This window comes from Antennarius striatus, chromosome 16, assembly GCF_040054535.1.
Source record: "Antennarius striatus isolate MH-2024 chromosome 16, ASM4005453v1, whole genome shotgun sequence".
Taxonomy (NCBI): Eukaryota; Metazoa; Chordata; class Actinopteri; order Lophiiformes; family Antennariidae; genus Antennarius; species Antennarius striatus.
Genome location: NC_090791.1, coordinates 12,091,194 through 12,111,638, shown reverse-complemented (window position 1 = coordinate 12,111,638; position 20,445 = coordinate 12,091,194). Strand labels below are relative to the sequence as shown.

The 20,445-nt window shown below is 38.8% G+C and overlaps 1 protein-coding gene across 2 annotated transcripts in view; it reads right to left on the bottom strand.

The window, feature by feature from the left end:
• The window catches only part of prkcab (protein kinase C, alpha, b), an 85,965-nt gene that overhangs the window by 49,130 nt on the left and 16,390 nt on the right, over nt 1-20,445 (bottom strand). For both annotated transcript variants that reach the window (XM_068337348.1, XM_068337349.1), the window contains one exon: nt 4,003-4,085. In XM_068337348.1, the coding sequence (XP_068193449.1) occupies nt 4,003-4,085 (83 nt within the window). The remainder of the gene's footprint in view (nt 1-4,002; nt 4,086-20,445) is intronic.

Genomic DNA, 20,445 nt, shown 5'->3' with positions numbered 1-20,445 from the left:
CCATACAAAGCACAGTCCCACAAATTTAAGAGACTGTTTGCTAAGTTTCTCTGTCAGCAGACGTCTTGTATTTTTCTGTTGGACTACCAGTCTATCTCAGTTGGCTATGGGCAAGAGACGGGGTACATCCCAGATGAGACACCAGGTCATCACTCGGCCACTCCTAAGAAAAACAAGCATTAACACACACAGTCACACCCATGGACAATCTGGTGATCAGTTTTACACCTTCTGATTGTTTTTTAGAGGTGGGAGGTAGCTGGAAATCCCAGAGAGAACCCACCTAGACATCAGGAGAACACACACACTCCACATGGAAAGGATTCAAACCCAGAATCTTCTCGCTGTGAGGCAACATCTCTACTTCTGCTGAATGAATGTTATCCTCTGGGGTCTGGAGGTTAAGCCAAGCTTTAAACCACTGAGGTATTCCTCCGTATTTACAGTACGTGAACGATGCGCTAATGTGCTTCTTTGCAATCAAAAGTCTGAGACACCACTTTACGCCTGATTACTTTAAGCTTGATTTATTTCCATTAAGTTTCTCAGTTAACTCGACCAATAGCTAACATCAAATAGTAATAGTAGGTGTAATTGTCCCTTATCCATGGTCCTGAAGCCTAATTAGGAAATCATCCATATCGTAGCCAGCATGGAAAATGAAATGTTTCATGTCTTTTTAAGGCTGCATCAAATATGAATGTTCAACTGTTCAGATTTTAGACTCATAGGGCCAAACATTAACCTAAAAAAGAATTAGGCTTCTTGATTATTTTTTCATGATTCAGGGCTCGAAATTGCGCCCATTTTGGTCGCATATGTGCCCAAATTTTTTTATCAGTGCGACTATTAAATATATTTGGGAGCACCGGTGCGACTAGGGGAAAAAATCTGGTGCGCCTTTTTTTGTGAGACAACCAGGAAACAATGAGAGCGCAACTGCAGCTGCTTTCCTGGGAGAGAGGCGCACGGAACGGAGATGGACAGGGTGGTCTCTATCGCTCCGTCACTGCCTTACTTTTGGTTATAGGTGCTCCTAAAGTCTTTGCTGGTGCTACTAACTTCTAAATTTGGGAGCAACAGTGCTACCAAGAAAAAAAGTTAATTTTGAGCGCTGTGATTAAAAAAAACCTCCCCCACTGTTTTTCTGATAATTCACATCCTGAATACGACCATATTTCTTTCCTCACTACTTTCATTACTGCACTTGATCCTGTTCCAGGAACTTACTCCACTGATCAATGAGTTGACAAACATGGGCAATTACAGTAATTTAAAATATCAACTGAGTAAATATCAATTAGGTTCTATAAAACAGCTATTTTTAAGTTGTGATCCCTGATAAATTAATGAGAATATAATCTATTGATGAAACTAAACATACTCCACACTGTAAATCAAATAATCTACAGAGTATATCAACGGTGTTGATTCACTTCACAGGAAACGCTTTGGTTCCTCTGAAATACTTAGGTGCACTCAACAGTTAATGCAAAATATTGATGACATAAAACGCTGTAACTTGGGCAAAACTTTTTTTTTATTATCTTGAAATACTTATTGTAACATAGCTATCAAATATCCATAACAAAAAATCTTACACATGAGTAAAAATATTAGGAAAAACAGAAATGTTATAAATGAAATATATGGGTCAGCGTGAAAAAAATCTATTTAAAATATATGAAACACATGCAAATGCTCTGATGCAGTCTTGTTAATGAACAGGGCAGCAGGCAGATGGTTGGGAAGAAGATGTGCCAAGAAGAGTAACGGTTCTATACTCATGTAAAGCATAATCTCACTCACCACACTGACCAAATCTGTCATGACATAAATATTACAAGTAAAAGGAAAGACCTTTAACAAGGTTTTTTCTGATCAAATATCTAGGCCTATTATGTACATGTAACCTGGTTGTGAAACAAGTAATGCTTCTCCTTGGGTGAATCACTTTCATTCACCGCTTCCAGAGAAATTCTTGACTGATAATATAACACTATTTACCACCTACACCTGAGTGGTACAGAGAGAAACCGGGACGGGATTCATTCATGGACTAATGTCACCACCTCTCTCCTTCATCTTATTCTGCAAGCAGATCAAAGCATTCGCCAGACAGATGACGTCATTCAGGTGCTGAGGCTGCCGCAGGGGTCACTGGCAGCCCCCACTGCAAAGGAGAAGTGAGTGTGTTCACACGAGTGGTGAGACTTGTGCCATGTCTGAGCTACCAGCCGTATGTAGAGTCATGATAACACTGTGAAAAAGATGTTTGGAGTCAGGCTGAGTGAGATTAATCAGCTCATAGGTGAACCGTTAGTCTCAAAATATTTTAGAAATCCTATGGGAAGATCAAAAACTTGACTTTCATGGGAATTAATGTCAGACAGATCAACATTAACACTCTCATTCATTTTATCTATGTGTCTTATAACAGTTCTCTATTTGTCATCTTTGAATCTGTCTGTAATGAATGCAAATGATTGTAAAGCTGAGCTTGCTATCGATCTAACAATGTACACCAAACTCATGCCCTCTGCTGGGGACAGTTACTCCAATCTGGTTTGTATATAATAATAATAGGTTTTCAAAATAGGCAGAACAAAACTCGCAATACGAGAATGCATTTGACAAAATATGATTTGTTACAGCAGCGGCTTCTCAAGTGCCTGGTCGACAGCCTCACTGAACCACATTGGCTTTCTATGTGTGTAAATATTTCATAATTACTGTTATTTATGAGCGCCTGGCCAGCTCATTACAGTAACCAAGTTTACAAAAGACAGTGGAGTCATTAAGAAGAGAGACTGATGCTTCTGCTCTTGTAAATATTAGATGATATTGATATTGCTGTCTGCATCTTTATTGGCTTTACATGCTAAAGCCAGAGATGATCTCTAATTGACTTTTGGTATTTACAGGCATACTCAAGTAATAAAGTATGGAGGCTCATCCACCTGCATGTGGTTTGGCTTGACTGTATTAAAATTTGCTGCATGTAAGAATGGAATGGAGACATGCATGATGCAGATGTGCTTAAATGCCATCTTTATCTAAAACTGGATAGATACATTACTGACCATGAGGGGGAGGCTCAAACTGAACTTCTACAGCAAGGTTATACATGCATTATAAACAGTAGATTCCAAGCGATAACAAAGATCAGACATTAGCTCCAATAAAATACCACCACGGCATGGTATTGAGTAGTACATAAGTGTTATTATTAGGTATAAACAAATTTTAAAAGGGGCTTTAACATCCCAAGATGTAAAACATGAAATATTATTATTAGGATTATGTGCATGAGGCTGGAGAAACGGCAAATTACCATAGATCACTAATTCCGCTAAAACCACTGGAATTCCTGCAGCAAGTCAAAATCAGAGAACATGTCCACTGCACACACAATAGTGCAATGACAACCAGTGGAGTGATTTAACACTCACTAAGATTGTATAGGAGGACAGACTGCCCTGAATTGCAAAAAAAAAAAAAAGGCACAAAAACGTTTTAACTTATGAGATCTTATTGTTCAATCAGCGGCTGGTGTTAGTTGAATGTTCCGTTGCTAATGGAAACTGCTGCTGTTATAGTTCCATTACAATTCCAGTCTTTCTGACATTGGCTGTGACATAGCCATCGTTTTATCAGATCAAGAAGTAATAAAGAGTAAACATATATAATAATAATTCAGTTTGTTACTCTAATAACTGATCTTTAGACCTAACTCATCTATGAGATTTAATAAATAAATGCTAGAGGATAAGTCCTTTTTTTCTTTAAAATAGAGATCTTGGAGTGAACCCATATAGACATGGAGAGAACATACAATCCACATCCAGGTAGAATTGAACCAAGGACCTTCTTGCTGTAAGGCAACAATACCATGCACTGCGCCACTGTGCTGCTCATATGTAAATTAAATACAATAAAACGATTGTTGTGATGAATGCTTTTTGAGATCATGGAGTCATGCATACGGTTCAAATGACTTACATCTGTATCTGGACCCTTGTCGGCTCCGGGACAGGAGAAGGTGACAAACTCATGGCAGCGTTTGTGAACCACAAAACAACAAACTGACAGAAAACACAGAGAAAAAAGAAGTCAGTGTTACATTGAAAATTAATGACTTGCGATAACTTTGTTCATACACAAATTGCATATGACCACCAAATGTACCTGTCAAAGGAAAACTACAAACATAAATGCACAAAGTATGACATTCTTATCCTGCTTATCCTGTTGAAGTTATCTTTTGTGGAGATGCGGGTGGGAGCAGATTAAAAAGAAAGACATTAAACAGGAAAACATATCGGCAAATAACAATCGAGGGTTGTCAACTGATTCTGAGAAGACCCTCTCAATCACACAAAAAGTAATGACAAACAGACCTGCATGCACGTGCACTCCCACACACACGCCCACACTGAAAACTTCACTATGCCGTCTTATGTGTTCTGCAGCCATCGGCTCTTTACAGTCCATTGGATTGATTGCATCATCGCCTCCCACTGATCTGGGATCTCCCCATGTCCAAAATGTCAATCAGCACTGAAATGTCTGACATGACATCTGACGGTGATCTCACACCAATGGCACTTGCATTAACATTTGGATGCTGCTGCCAACTGGAGGGAAAAATAGAAGTGTGGACATCTGCGACGCCTAAATCCCAAAGATGACTCCCTCTGACTCTCGCTCCACAAACCCAACTGTATCTTCTCCCTGGCATACTTTAAAATCCCTCACTCTCCTCTTTTCCATTCTCACAAAGTCTGTCTGCTTCCCTCACTGTCAAGCCGTCTGTTTGTTCGTGTGCACTTTTGTGCTCGCCTGCAACTGTATTTGTGGGATTTTTGTCTCTAATTGTGCCGGTTAAATCAGGCTTGCCAGACAATCTGACATACATTGGCTGAGCAACAAAAATGAGCTTCCTGAGAAGTCCAAGCAACAGCAGGGGTTTCAACTGTCCATGAAAATATGCAGACGATAGAAATTTCAAGTACTCAGCCAAAATCCTACCATGTTTGTAGATGACAATTATTTGTCAGTATAATCATCAGTATTTTAATTATAGTGATTGATTCCATCATTATAAAACTATACCCTTATCGTTTTTACCCTCAGTTTTGTATACTGTATAGCCATGGACTGAGCCAATATTAGCATAAAGTATGAATTCATCTCTGGCATTACTTCAGTAGCAACGAGGAAGAGACGGGAGGAGGAGCAGCCCAAAGAGAATTATCCACGCTCTGAAGTTGTCATTTCTGCCATTTGGCTTTTTCAGTGTACAAGAGCAGGATATAAATGAAGATGATGGAAATTTGTAGGACTCAGTCAGTGAAGAATTTTCAGCTGTCCTTGTGAAATGAAGAGCAGTTATTCCGTTGGCCTCTTCACACTGTTTGGTCTCACACTATTTTCAAATTGCATCCATTTCAGGTTTGAATTTCCACAGTACTCCCTCGCTCATATACAGATGCACTCTTCTTAGGTATAGCCTCCATGTGTCCTCCAGCTATTCTCACATTTTTCTGGCATACACACATGACTTTACGTGCAGACAGACTGTTTCCACATGAGAGCAAAATGCATGAATGTGTAAGTGAAAATATCTGAACAAATGGTTTGAGAAAAACAAGAACCTTGGATCAATGAAGTGTATTAATGGTGAGGATTTAACTACGAAAAACATTTGTTTTGAAAAAATCAACTGTGTATTTGTAAGATAACTTGCTTATATAAAGCTAACTACTAATTTTACACAAATCTCAATTTAAAACTATGAAAGAAATGACAACAAAACCATTTACTTCTGCAGGTAATCTAGCGTCCCCAAGTCATGTATATTGCATGTTTTTGTTGGTGGGAGGAAACTGAAGCACTCGAAGCAAACCCACACAGACACTCTGAGAACATGCAAACAGAAAGGTCCCTGGTGGCTTCAAACCCACAACCTTCTTGTTTTGTGGCTCACCACCACATCACCATGTTACCCTGTAATAAAATAATTATTTGAAAATCTGTTTTATGAAATGAAATTAAAAGAAAAATGATTCCAAGCCACCGCAAGCAAAATTTCAGCTCTTTGTCACCAAGAATTGCGCTTTTAAAAACTATATAAAGCTTAACAGACAAAATCAAGTTGTTGGAATACTGCAATTCTTACATTATCCATATATAAAAGTGCACCCAAAGGAATAATGATGTGTGTGTTCAATCAATCCGATTTGAATAGATTTAATTATGAGTGTCTTACATGAGATAATTAAGTTATTTGAAATTCTTTTATCAAGATATTTCCACAGAGTGGGTGTGAGAATGAAAATAAACTTTTTTGAGACAGAAAAGTACAATATGCATTTGTATGAGAGAGCCAGAATGATTTATGGCTCGTACGCCCCCTCATACTGAACATTAATATGTTAAAACTCTGAGTTCTTATGTCCCGAGCAGTTAAAATGTGAGTTTTGAATTTTAGCTGCTTTCATACATTGTAAACCAAACTTTGGATTCAGATTTTGATGAAAGCATCACTGTCATAGAAATCATATGACCTGTGATCCTATACAAATAAATTAAAAAATGATCTATGAACTCGGGACCACAGGTCTGTTAATTAATGTAAAAAGAAAAGAAGAACAAATCTGTCACAAAAACCTTATTTATTACCTGACAGGAATTTAAAAAACTGGTGTCTATTTAATGCTGTCTGTATGAGCAGTTGTTTTATAATTGACCTCCGAGCATTCGTTCCCATTTCACTTCCACTTTTGACTTGCCCCGCAGTCAAACTTTCATTTTTTACAGCCCACAATCTGCCCACTCTACTATCAATGACATTGAGAAAACATTTGCTTACATGCAAAGGAGGAGTACAAAACACATCAAATCTGCTCTGTCTATTTTCACATTCTGTAACGCAAAGTTTTACTCAGCGGGAGTGCAACCATCTAGGTTTCTTGTTTCCTCCCCACAGCCTGTTTACAATATGTGAATCACGGGCATCATGACGTGCTTTCTCTCTCTTCATCCTCACACCTTCAGCCACACACCCACTCATTCAGGTTGCCTCTAGTCAGTGCTGATCTCAGACCGGGCTGACTGCTGGCGTGGTGGTGTGAAGCTCATGAAGCTGATGTGACACTGATCTCAGTTCAGAGGTGAAGAAGGGCAGTTAAGCTGGTTACAGTGGAAAGGATAAGTCTAGCATGGACAGTGTGTGTGTGTGTGTGTGTGTGTGTGTGTGTGTGTGTGTGTGTGTGTGTGTGTGTGTGTGTGTGTGTGTGTGTGTGTGTGTGTGTGTGTGTGTGTGTGTGTGTGTGTGTGTGTGTGTGTCAGGCACGCTTACTCAGAATTACACAAGACGTAGACAGTGTTCCTCTGTGACTGTAATCCTTGGAGTCAACTTTCGTGTGTGTGCGTGTGCGTGTGCGTGTGTGTGTGTGTGTGTGTGTGTGTGTGTCTGTGTGTCTGTGTGTAGATGTGGAAATACAAACATTAATCTAAAAGCAAAGCCAATCTGCTATAGTGGCTGAAACACATCGGCACTCTGGGAGCATACGGGATGTTCCAGGCAACCAATCAGGAGGAAAGCTGTGAAAAACACCTCACACTCCTTACATTCACACCTCAACCGACAAAACATACATTACTCACACTGTGCTATTAGACTAAAAATCACAGTTATTTAAAAGTTTACCTCAACAACTATTAAAAACAAATAATTTTAATTATTTAATTATTTCAATGATGTCTGCCAAGTTCTCTGACAAGCTCTATACTGTAAGCTGTATATCTGTACTGCAAGTATAAATATTGTATTTCTGTTTTGTTTCACGAACACTACATTTTTTTTACATGTACAAACTCCTCTTGTCTAGAACCATCTGTGAGCTCTGTGTTTGCGCTTGTGTCATCTGTGATCATGTATATAGCTTGCTATGAGTAAACACAGACTAATGTCAGTGGAACAGGATCCAAACACGCAAAAGGAAAAGTAGTTCTTCAGTCGAGGATATGGAAAAATATATTGGGATGATTTTATTCAATTTGACGTAAATGTAAAGATTTAATCAGTGAGATAGATTTTCATGGTTTGCCATAAACTAGGGGTAGGGAAACTTTTAATTTTAGACCTCTATTTGGTGGGGCAGATAGAGGTCTAAAATTTGACCGGCTGGTAAGATGAAGTCTGATGGATGGAGTGTTTACTTGTACTGTACTAATGCAAATGACATGTAAAATATTCTATAAAAGGTTTTGGCCTTCAACAGGCAGCAAAGCATACATATTCATGGTTATTTGTAAAAATTATTTTACAGCTGCATTCATTTCTATAAATTCAATATATTGTTTAATCAAGTTTAGTGGGCTGGATTACAAAGCCATAATGGGTCGTAAATGACCTGCAAGTCATAGTTAACCCATGCCTGGCCTAAATCCGAAACAAAGAAATGCAGAAGCACTGAAGGAATTCTTAACTGAGAAACTAGGTGGAAAATTTACAATGTTAAATATTCTCCATATGACTCAGGCACAGAGACCTTCATAAAAAGGTGAAAATGTCTCCAGATGGCTTTTGTGTTGTCAGGTAGAGCTGTGTGTAGCAGTAGAAGAGACACAGTGCAATCAGGGATACAATGGTAAAGTAAAATAGGCTTTTATTACAGCGCACACAGATAATGGGGTATGTTCATTAAAAATCTTGCATCATGTAGGATTGTGTGTTTGTGTGTGGAACACTAAAATATCATTCATATTGTCTGTGAATCAAGGTAGGAATTGTGTTATATTTTCACAACATTATGCAATATAATTGCCTTTGTGTATCTCTTAATTTCTCCTGTACAAATAATTTAAAGACCCTAATCAGTTATCAGTTAAGCCGCCGTCAACAAAATTATGTACAGATGACACCCTGGTGAGGGAGATAAGGGACACTTGCAGTGCTAGACCAACTCAATACCTTCTAGACACAATCAATTTATCCAGGCACCCAGAATCAAAGGTTTGCTCAAAGGATATGCAGGAGGAAAAAGAAGCAGGTGACAAGGCAGGGAAGGAGGGGACAAACCCACAGGAGGCTACGGTTCCTGTGACTGTAGTGATCTTTCAGTTCAAACAGCTTATGTGCTCTGGAATTATCCGTTTAGTGCAAACATATCGCTGAGGTGAATACGGATAGAGACACCTCTCTTCCTGGTGTACCTGAAATGCGATTTCTCCTTGGTGATAGTGTAAAATGCAGTGTTTCTCAACGTCGTATGCATCTGTGGTCTTTCTACAGACTGTTTGTAATTTCAGGCAAGAAAAATGATGGCGGAGGACGGGGTGGGGTGGGGTGCCGGGTGTGAAGACGGCAAGGGAGGGGTATTTTCCTCTCTTGGTTATTTTTAGGCTTGATTCTGGCCAGGGCTGGAACAGTTTGTACTGAACACCACAGTGGTGGAAACGTAAGGGAAGGAATTTCCTCTACACCTGGACTATGAACACTATAAATAAACTTGAAGCAATGACAGACAACAGTGTGCAAAGAGGGAGCCATATCTCAGGTGCATGTGAGAGAGGAGTGAACAATGAGTAAAAAGCTTTTCCGATCACGGGCCTATGTTGGTGCTGAATGATGGAGGTGGTACAAGCTGAAAGGGGAACCACGGAGAAAAGCAGACAATGGGCCAGTTCTGTACTGTATCTACATACAGCACAGAGCAGTACTTCTGCCTGTGTCAGGTTCTCATCAAATTTTTAAAAGTTAAAAGAGAAACTATATCTCTTGGTTGTTTACCATCCTAATCTCCTCCACCAGCAGTCAGCTCTCACACTGGGGCGTACATGATTTTCATCATGATTTCTTTGTGTAGTCAAATTTAGCATCTCAATAAAACAACATTGCTACGGTTTTAAAGTTTTCCCAAAAGACTAATAGCATGCGGACCTACAGCCTCCAGCGCAGTGAATGATACCTCCGACAGAGCAGTTCACAGAGCCATGTAGAAAATATCCCCCAAATTTGGTAACTCTGAGCTATTCATCAACATACAACTTTGTCAAACAAAATGAGAACGATGGTTATTTAAAGGTTGTTTTTAAGATAGAGACAGATGAAGAGGTGCCAAATGATGTTGGGGAGGGATAAGGGACAACTCGCTACCAGTAGAATCAAGAGGCACATGCTCTAACCATGAGCTACCTGTTGCCCTATGATGCATAAGGCGAAATGAAGACAGATTTATGGGCGATGGGTGACCAAACTTCTTTATCTCTACTGTATCATTCAGTGTTTCAGTCAAGGTGTCAGACATTGTCTTGGCAGCAGGCCATGCATTGTGTGTGTACTGGCAGTAAATGCACAAACAATAAAACACCAACGGTTGCTGATAAAGAATGAAAGGCCAACCAGACGACATGAGCTGAGATGAAAAAATACCCCAATTTAAACATCAAATCATTCTTTTTGGCAAACAAAAAGAGTGGGTGATAGATAAATAGATTGGGGTAGCATCTGCAGTGATGCAAATACTGTATAGGTCCAAATAGTCAGTTGGGTAGCAAAGCAAAAATCTCAATTGACCAGTTAGTCCACATCCCTTTCCTCACCAATGGCCATAACGGATGGACATTTTTGCAATGTAGTACTCCTTGTCCAAAATGTTGTTCAATGTGCTCGTATGAACAAAATTGCCAAAATACTCTTCTTTTTCTTTCGGCTTTTCCCTTCAGGGGTCACCACAGCGAATCAGTTGCCTCCATCTAACCCTGTCTTCTACATCCTCCTCTCTCACACCAACTACCTTCATGTCCTCTTTCACTACATCCATAAACTTTGGTCTTTGGTCTTCCTCTAGACCTCCTGCCTGGCAGTTCAAAACTCAGCATCCTTCTACCGATATATTCACTATCTCTCCTCTGGACATGTCCAAACCATCTCAGTCTGGCCTCTCTGACTTTATCTCCAAAACCTCTAACATGTGCTGTCCCTCTGATGTACTCATTCCTGATCCTATCCTTCCTGGTCACTCCCAGAGAGAACCTCAGCATCTTCATCTCTGCTACCTCCACCTCTTTCTCCTGTCTTTTCCTCAGTGACACTGTCTCTAGACCAAACAACATCGCTGGTCTCACCACAGGTTTGTACACCTTTCCTTTCATTTTAGCTGAAACTCTTCTATCACACATCACACCTGACACTTTTCTCCACCCGTTCCATCCTGCCTGTACACGCTTCTTGACCTCTTTTCTATACTCTCCATTGCTCTGGACTGTGAACTGCCAAAATACGGTAATTCTAAAAACAAGAATCACCATTTTATTTTGGGTACTTCTTGATCAGCCCAAGTACTCCAAGGGGTTGTACACCCCATTTTTGGTATAACTGGATTTAACAAAAGTTTGCCAACAATATGAAGAAGTATTTGAAGTCTATTTACTTAAATAAATTGGCTTAAAAAAGCCATTACCATCTCTGTTGACTGTTGATTTTCTAAATTAATACATGTATGCCCTACAATGTCAATAGCCCTTTGGCAAAACTCAACAAAGAAGATGTTTTGACTCTCATACAGTTAAATTGACCCTATCCTTTAAATCTCTCTCTGTCATGTAACCCATCACCTCCCTATCACCACCTTTTCCTTCAGGATGATTTACATGAGGTTTTATCCTGTCGGTTTTTCTCCAGCACTAGTCTCTGTGGAATTGACTGCCTTCAGTCTTCAAGGCCCTTTGCATAATGAAGATGAGCCATGCTAACAATTAACTAATCATCCTTCTCCATTGTCAACACAATAAACATTGTTATATAGTTCCAATTGATTTCCCTTCATTGAAATAGATTATGAGCTCACAAAAGACTCTGTGCCATATTTCAATGGTGGTGCAACAACCACAGCAAGCACCATGTTGACAGTTAGATATTTTTCTTGACATTTATTTTGCTCGTGTGCGTGGTATTTTGGAGCCCAGTGCATGGTGCACAGGTGGGAGTGGAGAAACAAACAAGCCAGGAAAAGGAAGTTGTTTGAATTTCAGTGGAAGACTTTGATCCACGTTCAAAGTTAGTAAAGCAGAAATGTCTGAAGAGTAGTCTATTTTTATCTATAAGTTAAGAAGTCTTATCTGTTGTGCACAACTGGTTCATATGATGAAACATTCCTCCTTCAGTTCACTGGAAACTAGTTTGTCCAAGCAATTGCAAATTGGCTCACAGGTACAAATGCTGTCACTGCAGCAGACTAACTTGCCTTGGAATTAAAAAGTCTACCCTTTTCAGACATGTTTGTACCTGCAGAGGCAGAAATGGAGAGAATTGCAACTCACAAAAAGCCTGGAATTTCAGTAGATACATTCAATTATATGTGCTATAGGCTCATAAAGGATGGACATACAGTAGGGATAAAAACAGTGAATGGGTGACCTAGACAGCATCAATAGAGCTGCTCACAAAGAATTCCGATGTACTGATTTACAAGAAAAAAATGATATAAGATACGATACAACACAATACGAGGATAAGATAGCATGAGATAAGGTGGTGAGATCTGGAAAGTAGAGCTTATATTAATTTCCATTGCAGTGTCTTCAAGGACGTTGCAGAATTAATAAAACTTGGCTGTGGATGTGTAATCATCCTAATCTACATAATACCATGCTGCATAAATATACAGTACATACATGCGCGTGCTTGATTGTTTTCATGTGTTCACATATAAGAATTCATGCAATCTCCAGAAGAGAATTCAGGGGAGATTCAGCTCAAGATAGATACTGCTCAACAATCTCTCAGTCACTCAACTGCTGCGTGGGCGCATACATTCAAGACCTGGACATAGGACGATCATTACTGGTGATTGATTAAGAAGATAGGAAGAACTAAATTGGAGGTCAAGGTTAATTCAGCCTCATCGCACTGCATCATTCTGCTCATGCTTTCTAAATCTCTCCTCATCTCATACAACACTGAAAGTTGACAAGCGATCGTGGTTATCACCTTGTCTCTCTGTCCTCTAAGATCTGAGTTTGATTATGTATGTCCGGGTAGCTTGTTGCAGCAGACAGACTGGAGATGATTTCCCCAGTGACTATGCTGGGTTTTTATTTGTATTTTTTGGCATGTACGACTTTGTTTCAATCATTTTCCCAATATGGATACACAAACAACAAAACACCTCTCTGATAAAACTCTGATAGACATACAAATGATCAGCACTAAGGGGTAAAACTGACAACAGTTTTACCCCAGAATGCTAAACTGTTGCTGTGTGTTGGCTATTTGATTATAAGGTACATAAAAACAACAGTTTCAGTCACTGACAGAGTTCCATCGATATCTTTTAAATGCCCCACTATATTGTTATCCTTTAAATGAAACGCCTGTGAGGGGATGGCATCACAGTTCAACATCATACATGCCTGTTATAGTTCCAGCTTCATTTGTGTAAGAGGACAGAATGCTATGGGCAGACCAAAATGTCAGACACTAGGGGTTTGTTTGTGCTGAGGTGTCCAGTGCAGATTTACTGTATCATGACTATGGTCTGATCTATTGATTTTGGAAAAAAGAAACATGTCAGTTGTAACCAAAATTGGACCTAGTAGCAGATCCCAACTCACTCAAATTATTTATTTAATTAATTTAAGAATTAAATATTTAATATTTAAACAAATAGTAGAAGAATTTTTATGAAATCATTAGTATTTAATGACATATTCCTCAGGATCCATCTGATATTGTTAATCTCAACCTTTCTGAAGACCCCCACATGAGATTGATGGTTGTCAGACTAAAATGTCTGAGAAAATATTAGATGGATCACCACAAAACAGAAAAAACAAATGAACACCACCTTTTATGAAGGAATAACTGTATTTGTATTACGAAATGCTTCCAGTTTGACTTCTCTGTGTCCCATCAGGGAAATAGTGACACTGCCTCATGAATTAAATATGACTGTGATTGCAAACAAACACACAAATACACAGGAAAACATACATTTATGTAACACACATTTATGCTTTTTGAGTGTACTCATTTCAAATGATATGTATTTACTATGTTTTTTCACACTAGCAAGTATACTGCAGAGTACACTCCTTATCTACTCAATTTAATTGTCTTTCACACACACACACACACACACACACACACACACACACACACACACACACACACACACACACACACACACACACACACACACACACACACACACACACACACACACACACACACACACAGGTGTATGACCCGCAGTGATCTGGCTCACTGCCTCTGAGTCTGTGTATCAGGTGTCACAGTAGTAGTAATGTAATAAGTCTGTTTGGCTGTGGTGTGCAGTGAAAGCTGGCACCACAGCACACAGAGCCAAATTAGTTCAATAGAATGGTCATTAATGGAATATGGATAATGAACTTGCAAATGGAAACATGGCAACATGTGAAATACAACTCTTGAATATTGAAATAAGAACAGTCATTAGCCTCAGGTTGTATTTTCCTCAGAGGGAATCTGGCTGATATGTGCATAGCCTACACACAAACAGAGCAGCCAGTCAGGCAAAAGACAAAGGTCACAGCCAAGTCCAAGTCTGGTCCCTGGGGAAAAGTTGATACCACACAAACATCAGAACGTCTCCTACTCCTATGGCACAGCATGTTCCAGACTAATTTGTGTGAGACACATGAAGTCAAGGCTGAATTTGTCTAAGGACTTTGTGAGACATAGGTAACACCTTTATTTTAGTCTTTTTCAAAAATAATCTAAAAAGCAGAAATATGCTACGGATGTTGTTTTAGAAATGTTCACCTACAGTATAAATATATCCTGTACATTTTTGTATCCTGCATCCTGATCTTTTTTCACACGCTGTTTTGCATCGGAGCATTAAGGTATGTGTTCATGCCAGCCTCAGCTGAAGCCTAGAAAATTCCAAGGACAGGGCTGCTGACATAAATTAATGTCTTTTTTCACACTGGAGCTCATTTATATAAAAGCTCATAAATATAAAAAATAATCAAGTGGAGTAGCCGACCGACTCAGACAGGTAAAACTGTCTTATCACAAGTCACAAATCTTTTGAGAACAGACCCAGCAGAGGAAGGTTCACCCACAGTTCAACGATCAAAGGCTTGTTGACAGATGAAGCTTTTTGATCAAAATGTTTCTGTAAAATATCAAGACAACCTCTGAAATAAATCAAATCACTATTCATATAATGTCCGATGGCCAGATACCATCGCTAATGCAGAACTCTGGCACAGAACAAACCAGCTGCCCGTGGAAGAAGAGATAAAGGAACTCAGATGGAGATGGATGGGCCACACCCTAAGGAAACTAGCAAACACCATCATAAGACAAGCATTAAGATGGAACCCACAGGGGAAGCACAAAAGGGGCCGCCCAAGAAACACCTGGCGCAGAGACCATGAAGATGACCTGGAACCAGCTGGAGAGAACAGCACAAGACAGAGATGCTTGGAGATCGCTTGTTGGCGGCCTATGCCCCAGAAGGGGTAGTAGGCGTAAGTAAGTAAAGTAAGTATTCATATAAATAATATGTATTAGCAATGAAACACATGATCAATTCAAAAAACTTTGGGGTTTTTTGCTTTGTCTTTTTAAAACCAGACACATAATTACGTACTGTAACTTCATGTTTTTTCTCACACAACTCTGTATCTCATGAGGGACAGTCTTATCTATTTGTGGTCTCATTCATATATCACATTTTATAACTTTGTCTTTAATGATCCTGAATCACATACATTTTTATCAATTTTATCAATTTGCCATCAATACTTCTAGACATTTTCCTATTGTTCAGAAAATAGAAAATAATTGAACATAATCTTTGACATTGTTTGACACTGACAAACTCAGCTACTATGCTTTCTGACTAAAAGTATGAAATCCTCTCCGCTGATCGGAGCCTAACACATATTCTGACACATGAGAGCCACAAACATGACATCTAAAACAAATACATTTTACATAGCCAAAGAATTTACAAATACTCCTGGTAATATTTTTCCATCAAGCGTTACCTGAGCTGCATGAATCATAGTGCATAGGAGTAGTAGTATGAATCATACACAAACTCCTGTAATGGAGTCTTACCCTTCCATCTGAAGAGGGATGAACAAACACAACACTTGAATTATGATGATTCATCATAGCCTTTCGCTAGCATTAAGCACCAGGAGATAAATTATGAATAATTGCACTAACAAATTAATTTTACAGCAACCCAACATTAATTAATGGTACATGTCCTTAGAAATTTGCTCATTTTGTATGAGACGTTTGAGATCTGTTTGTACATTATTAAATCAGACATCTGCTGGTTAATATAACTCAGTGAGGAGGGGAAAAAAGGGAAATTGAAGGAAAAAAAAGAAAGGTAAGAAAATCACATAAATGACTGAAAGGGCATTCAAAGAGCATGTTCCTCCACCATGGCCATGTATCCACTCCTTTATTACCGATATGACAGCCACTTAATCTGAATTTAAGTATAGCAGTTGTGTAAAAAATATGGTTTAATATGGCAGTAGCATCAACTATGACCCATTAGATCTGCATTATTATTAATTATTATTACATGCATTTTATTTGTTATAATTATTTTGTCATGTTTGGGTGGTAAGGTGTTTGAGTTAACACGTCACATCCCTGTATCACTTCAGTCCTTTGTTTTGTTTGTGTGTGTGTGTGTGTGTGTGTGTGTGTGTGTGTGTGTGTGTGTGTGTGTGTGTGTGTGTGTGTGTGTGTGTGTGTGTGTGTGTGTGTGTGTGTGTATGACACACTGCCTGAATCCACATAAATAATGTGACACTTTCCTGCACGCTTGTGTGGAGGTGTGATGGTGTTTGTTTGTGCTTTAAAATCTTACTGCCAACAATTAATCAGAAAATATTGTCTAACTCGTCTGATCCACACAAAGACAGCTTTGACCCAGAGCAGACCAGAGGATGAAAAAAGAGAAAGAGAACAGCATTCTGGTCAGCAAGCCAGAGCAGAAGGATCTGAAGATGCTTATTGTAATTTAAAAGAGAAATACGAAGGTCCTCAGCAGCTGAGGCGTCTAAGTTTGGACGATAAAAGGAGACTTCCAACCAAAATGGTTTCGCAGTGTTAGATGGCTTGAGCACTCACCTACAAGAAATGTGTTTGTTGCTTAAAGACTTGTAAAAAACAGAAGCAATTTTTTTAAAAATTATTTTTTGGATTTGTGAATGTCGTTGTCAAGAATTGAAGACTCAGTATGTTTAATATAAGATAGAAGCACTCATTTGCCCAGAGGAGTAAACAGAAGGCAGGGTACACTCCAGGCGCAACACCAGTGCACCACAGTAACGTCGAACAGAGATTTTAAATATAAGTCATATTAAATAGGAATGAACCCAACACATGATCAATGAATTTTAGGTCAGTAGAAGTTTTCATTGTTGCTGTGTTGTTGTTTTTCTATCCCTGCTTCCAACCTATTACAAGAAAGACGTTGGCAGTTTATTTTCACCTTTTGTTCTATGGTCCAGACTCTTCCACTAACCTTTCACTAACTAGTTAACGCAGTTTGCTGCACAGTAGACAGCTGACCACACACGCACACACGTGTGCGCACACACACACACACACAAACTTCCAGATGAACACCTCAAAAATGCCCTGACCTCAAAACCGTCCCCTCACACACACACACACTGGCACAGCTTTTCATTGTCTGGCCCTTTCTTAAGATGCCCAAAAGTGTATTTTTGAAAGCAGCAGGGCCCCAGTGAAACACTGTCATACTGTATTGAGGTCAAGAGGCTTGACTCAGAAAACCTGGCTATGTGGCTTCAGCTCCTCAATTGCTGATTAACAGTTTGACTAGGAAACTCTGTGCTTAGTTAATTGGCCTGGTTAATCCATGCGCTGCATCCAAGCCTCTGTTGGGCAATTAATCAACCTGTCAAGTGCATGTGGCAGAAAAAGGACAGAAAAAAGGACAAAATATGAAGGTAGAATATGTTGGCAAATGACATTCAGTGCATTCTGCTGTGCGTCCGAAATTTCTGCTCTGCAAGTAAAAGTGCTCTTAAGTGGGGTCAGAAGTTCGGTCAAACTTTTCAAACAACTTTCATCAATTTTCCAATTAAAACCTACATGACTTCTTCGACATTTGAATTTACAGTATTTCTATATACAGTATACGGGAAGAAAAAACTTAACTGAGGGACAATAGGGTATCCATGAAGCTCACATCTGTTTTAAAAACATCTGTTTGTAAAGGGAAGATGTGTCATAGTGGTCTAAATATGTTCCTGATAGATCCCAAGTTAAGAAGAAACTTTTTATCATTATTGCATGTTTTTTGCTTCATGACTGATATCTATGAAGCATTAACGGAAAAAAATGCAGTTCATGCAGAAGAAGAGCATATAGACCCACTAGACAGGCCCACACTCCAGCTCCTTGGTGCACTAAATAACTCATGACCTTTTACCAACTATGTCACTGAACCTTGAAATGCATGGAGTTGCCATTTAAACCTGATTTAGACCTACAGCTATTTCCTCGCATGAAAACTGCAACAAGAATCCCTGTGAGCTGTGTGTATTTTAACATAAAACAGTTATAATTAATTAATGAGCTATTAAATAGTTCCTCCATTCCCTTCTTAATAATTTGAATGGGAAATCCTTTCGTTTTTCTTATAAAAACTGGGATGAAGGTCTTTAACCAATTTATTATAGCGATAATTAATTGATTACAGACCTAGACCTGAAACCAATTATTACTATGATTTTTTTAAAAGTGAATTTCAAAGGATTTTTATTTTAACCGGTGTGGCTTTTCCAGCCTTTTATGGTACTCTGCACAAGCATATTTATATACACATGTTGCAACTTAGCAAAACTCTGTGCGTTTGAAAAAGTGAGTGACATTTTTTGAGTGGTCAGACTTTCTGAAGTTCTGACAGCAGAGATAAAATGACTGCAGAGCTGAGTTGTGAGAAAGCAGTCAGTTAATAAGTCAGTCACAGAAAGGTAGAACAACTAAATAAAGAAAATGAGAATTAACAAAACAAAGCTTTCGATTAAAGTGAACAAACTGTGTTTAGTCAGTTGAAGACTAGACTGATGATTATTTTTGATTATTATACGAAGCAGTCTGAGTCATCCCGATGAAAAAATATACAAATCTATGAAAAAAACACGCCACAAAAAATAAATACTCTGAAAGCCCAAAATCGTTGAGCTACCAAAATCATTCACTACTAATGAATGTTCAGTGAAAGTTGCTTGGATTTTCTATTTCCTGATGGATGAAGTTGTTCTAACGGAAAATACAAAGAAACATTTCATGGAAAAATAAAGCAAATTCTGATGTCACTACTTTGTGCATTTTAGCAAATTTAAAAGGAGTATTCATTATCAGCTAAGGCTACACATAGAAATCAGATCCACATGAGAACCTGGATCCTTCCGAGTTGAATTTTTATGTTGTCATGTCTGTATGGGTTTAAAAAAAACTGCTACACAGAGAATCTGGAATTATAATATGTGCTGGATATAGCATGTCAAAGGTACCGCAGCCAGGATATTGTGTGTGTGTGTGTGTGTGTGTGTGTGTGTGTGTGTGTGTGTGTCCGTGCATGCGTGTGTGCGTGTGTGTATGTGTACAGCACGTGAATGGTGAATAGTCCTGCTGCGTGTTGCCATGTGGGGCGAGGCTGATGCATGGCTTGCTATTCTTGCTCTGCAGACATGATATTGCTACACTCGCTACGTCAGAATCTATTAATATTCACAGACCACAGATACACATATACAGTACATCAGCAAAGTCCACATGTTCATACGTGATAAATACTAACTGACCGTGACTAGACATTTAAATGAATAACTAATACAGTAACCTCTGAAGGAAGCTAACAGGGAGACATCCTGATCAGGTGCCTGAACCTCTTAAACTCTTGCCTTCTGCAAGACAGGCACTTTGGCCATGATCATAGGTATTGATTGGTCAATAGACTGACTGAAATGTAGCAAAATGTCAAAAGGTTCTTGGGGGGCCAATACTTTCACAAGGCACTGTAATACTTGTGCCCTAGGCTGTGATAACAGAATGCTATTTTCTAATATTTTGACATCAGAAAAATTATGTTTGGTCACACAGATGTCATTCGGAATGGAAATACTTTATTTTTATTGCTGTGAATAGATCACATCCACAACAAAACAGTATAACAACAGTTCATTTAATTTCAAATGAAAGTTACCAACTTTATATGTACATAAAACTGTATAAAAATAAATAAATAAATAAATAAATAAATAAATAAAGTGAAGAAACCAGTTATTCTTATCTTCCAACCCACAACGATGCATGTTTTTCATGTTTGAAATGTACAATAACTGAACACTGTCCACTGCTTCTCGTGATGGTGG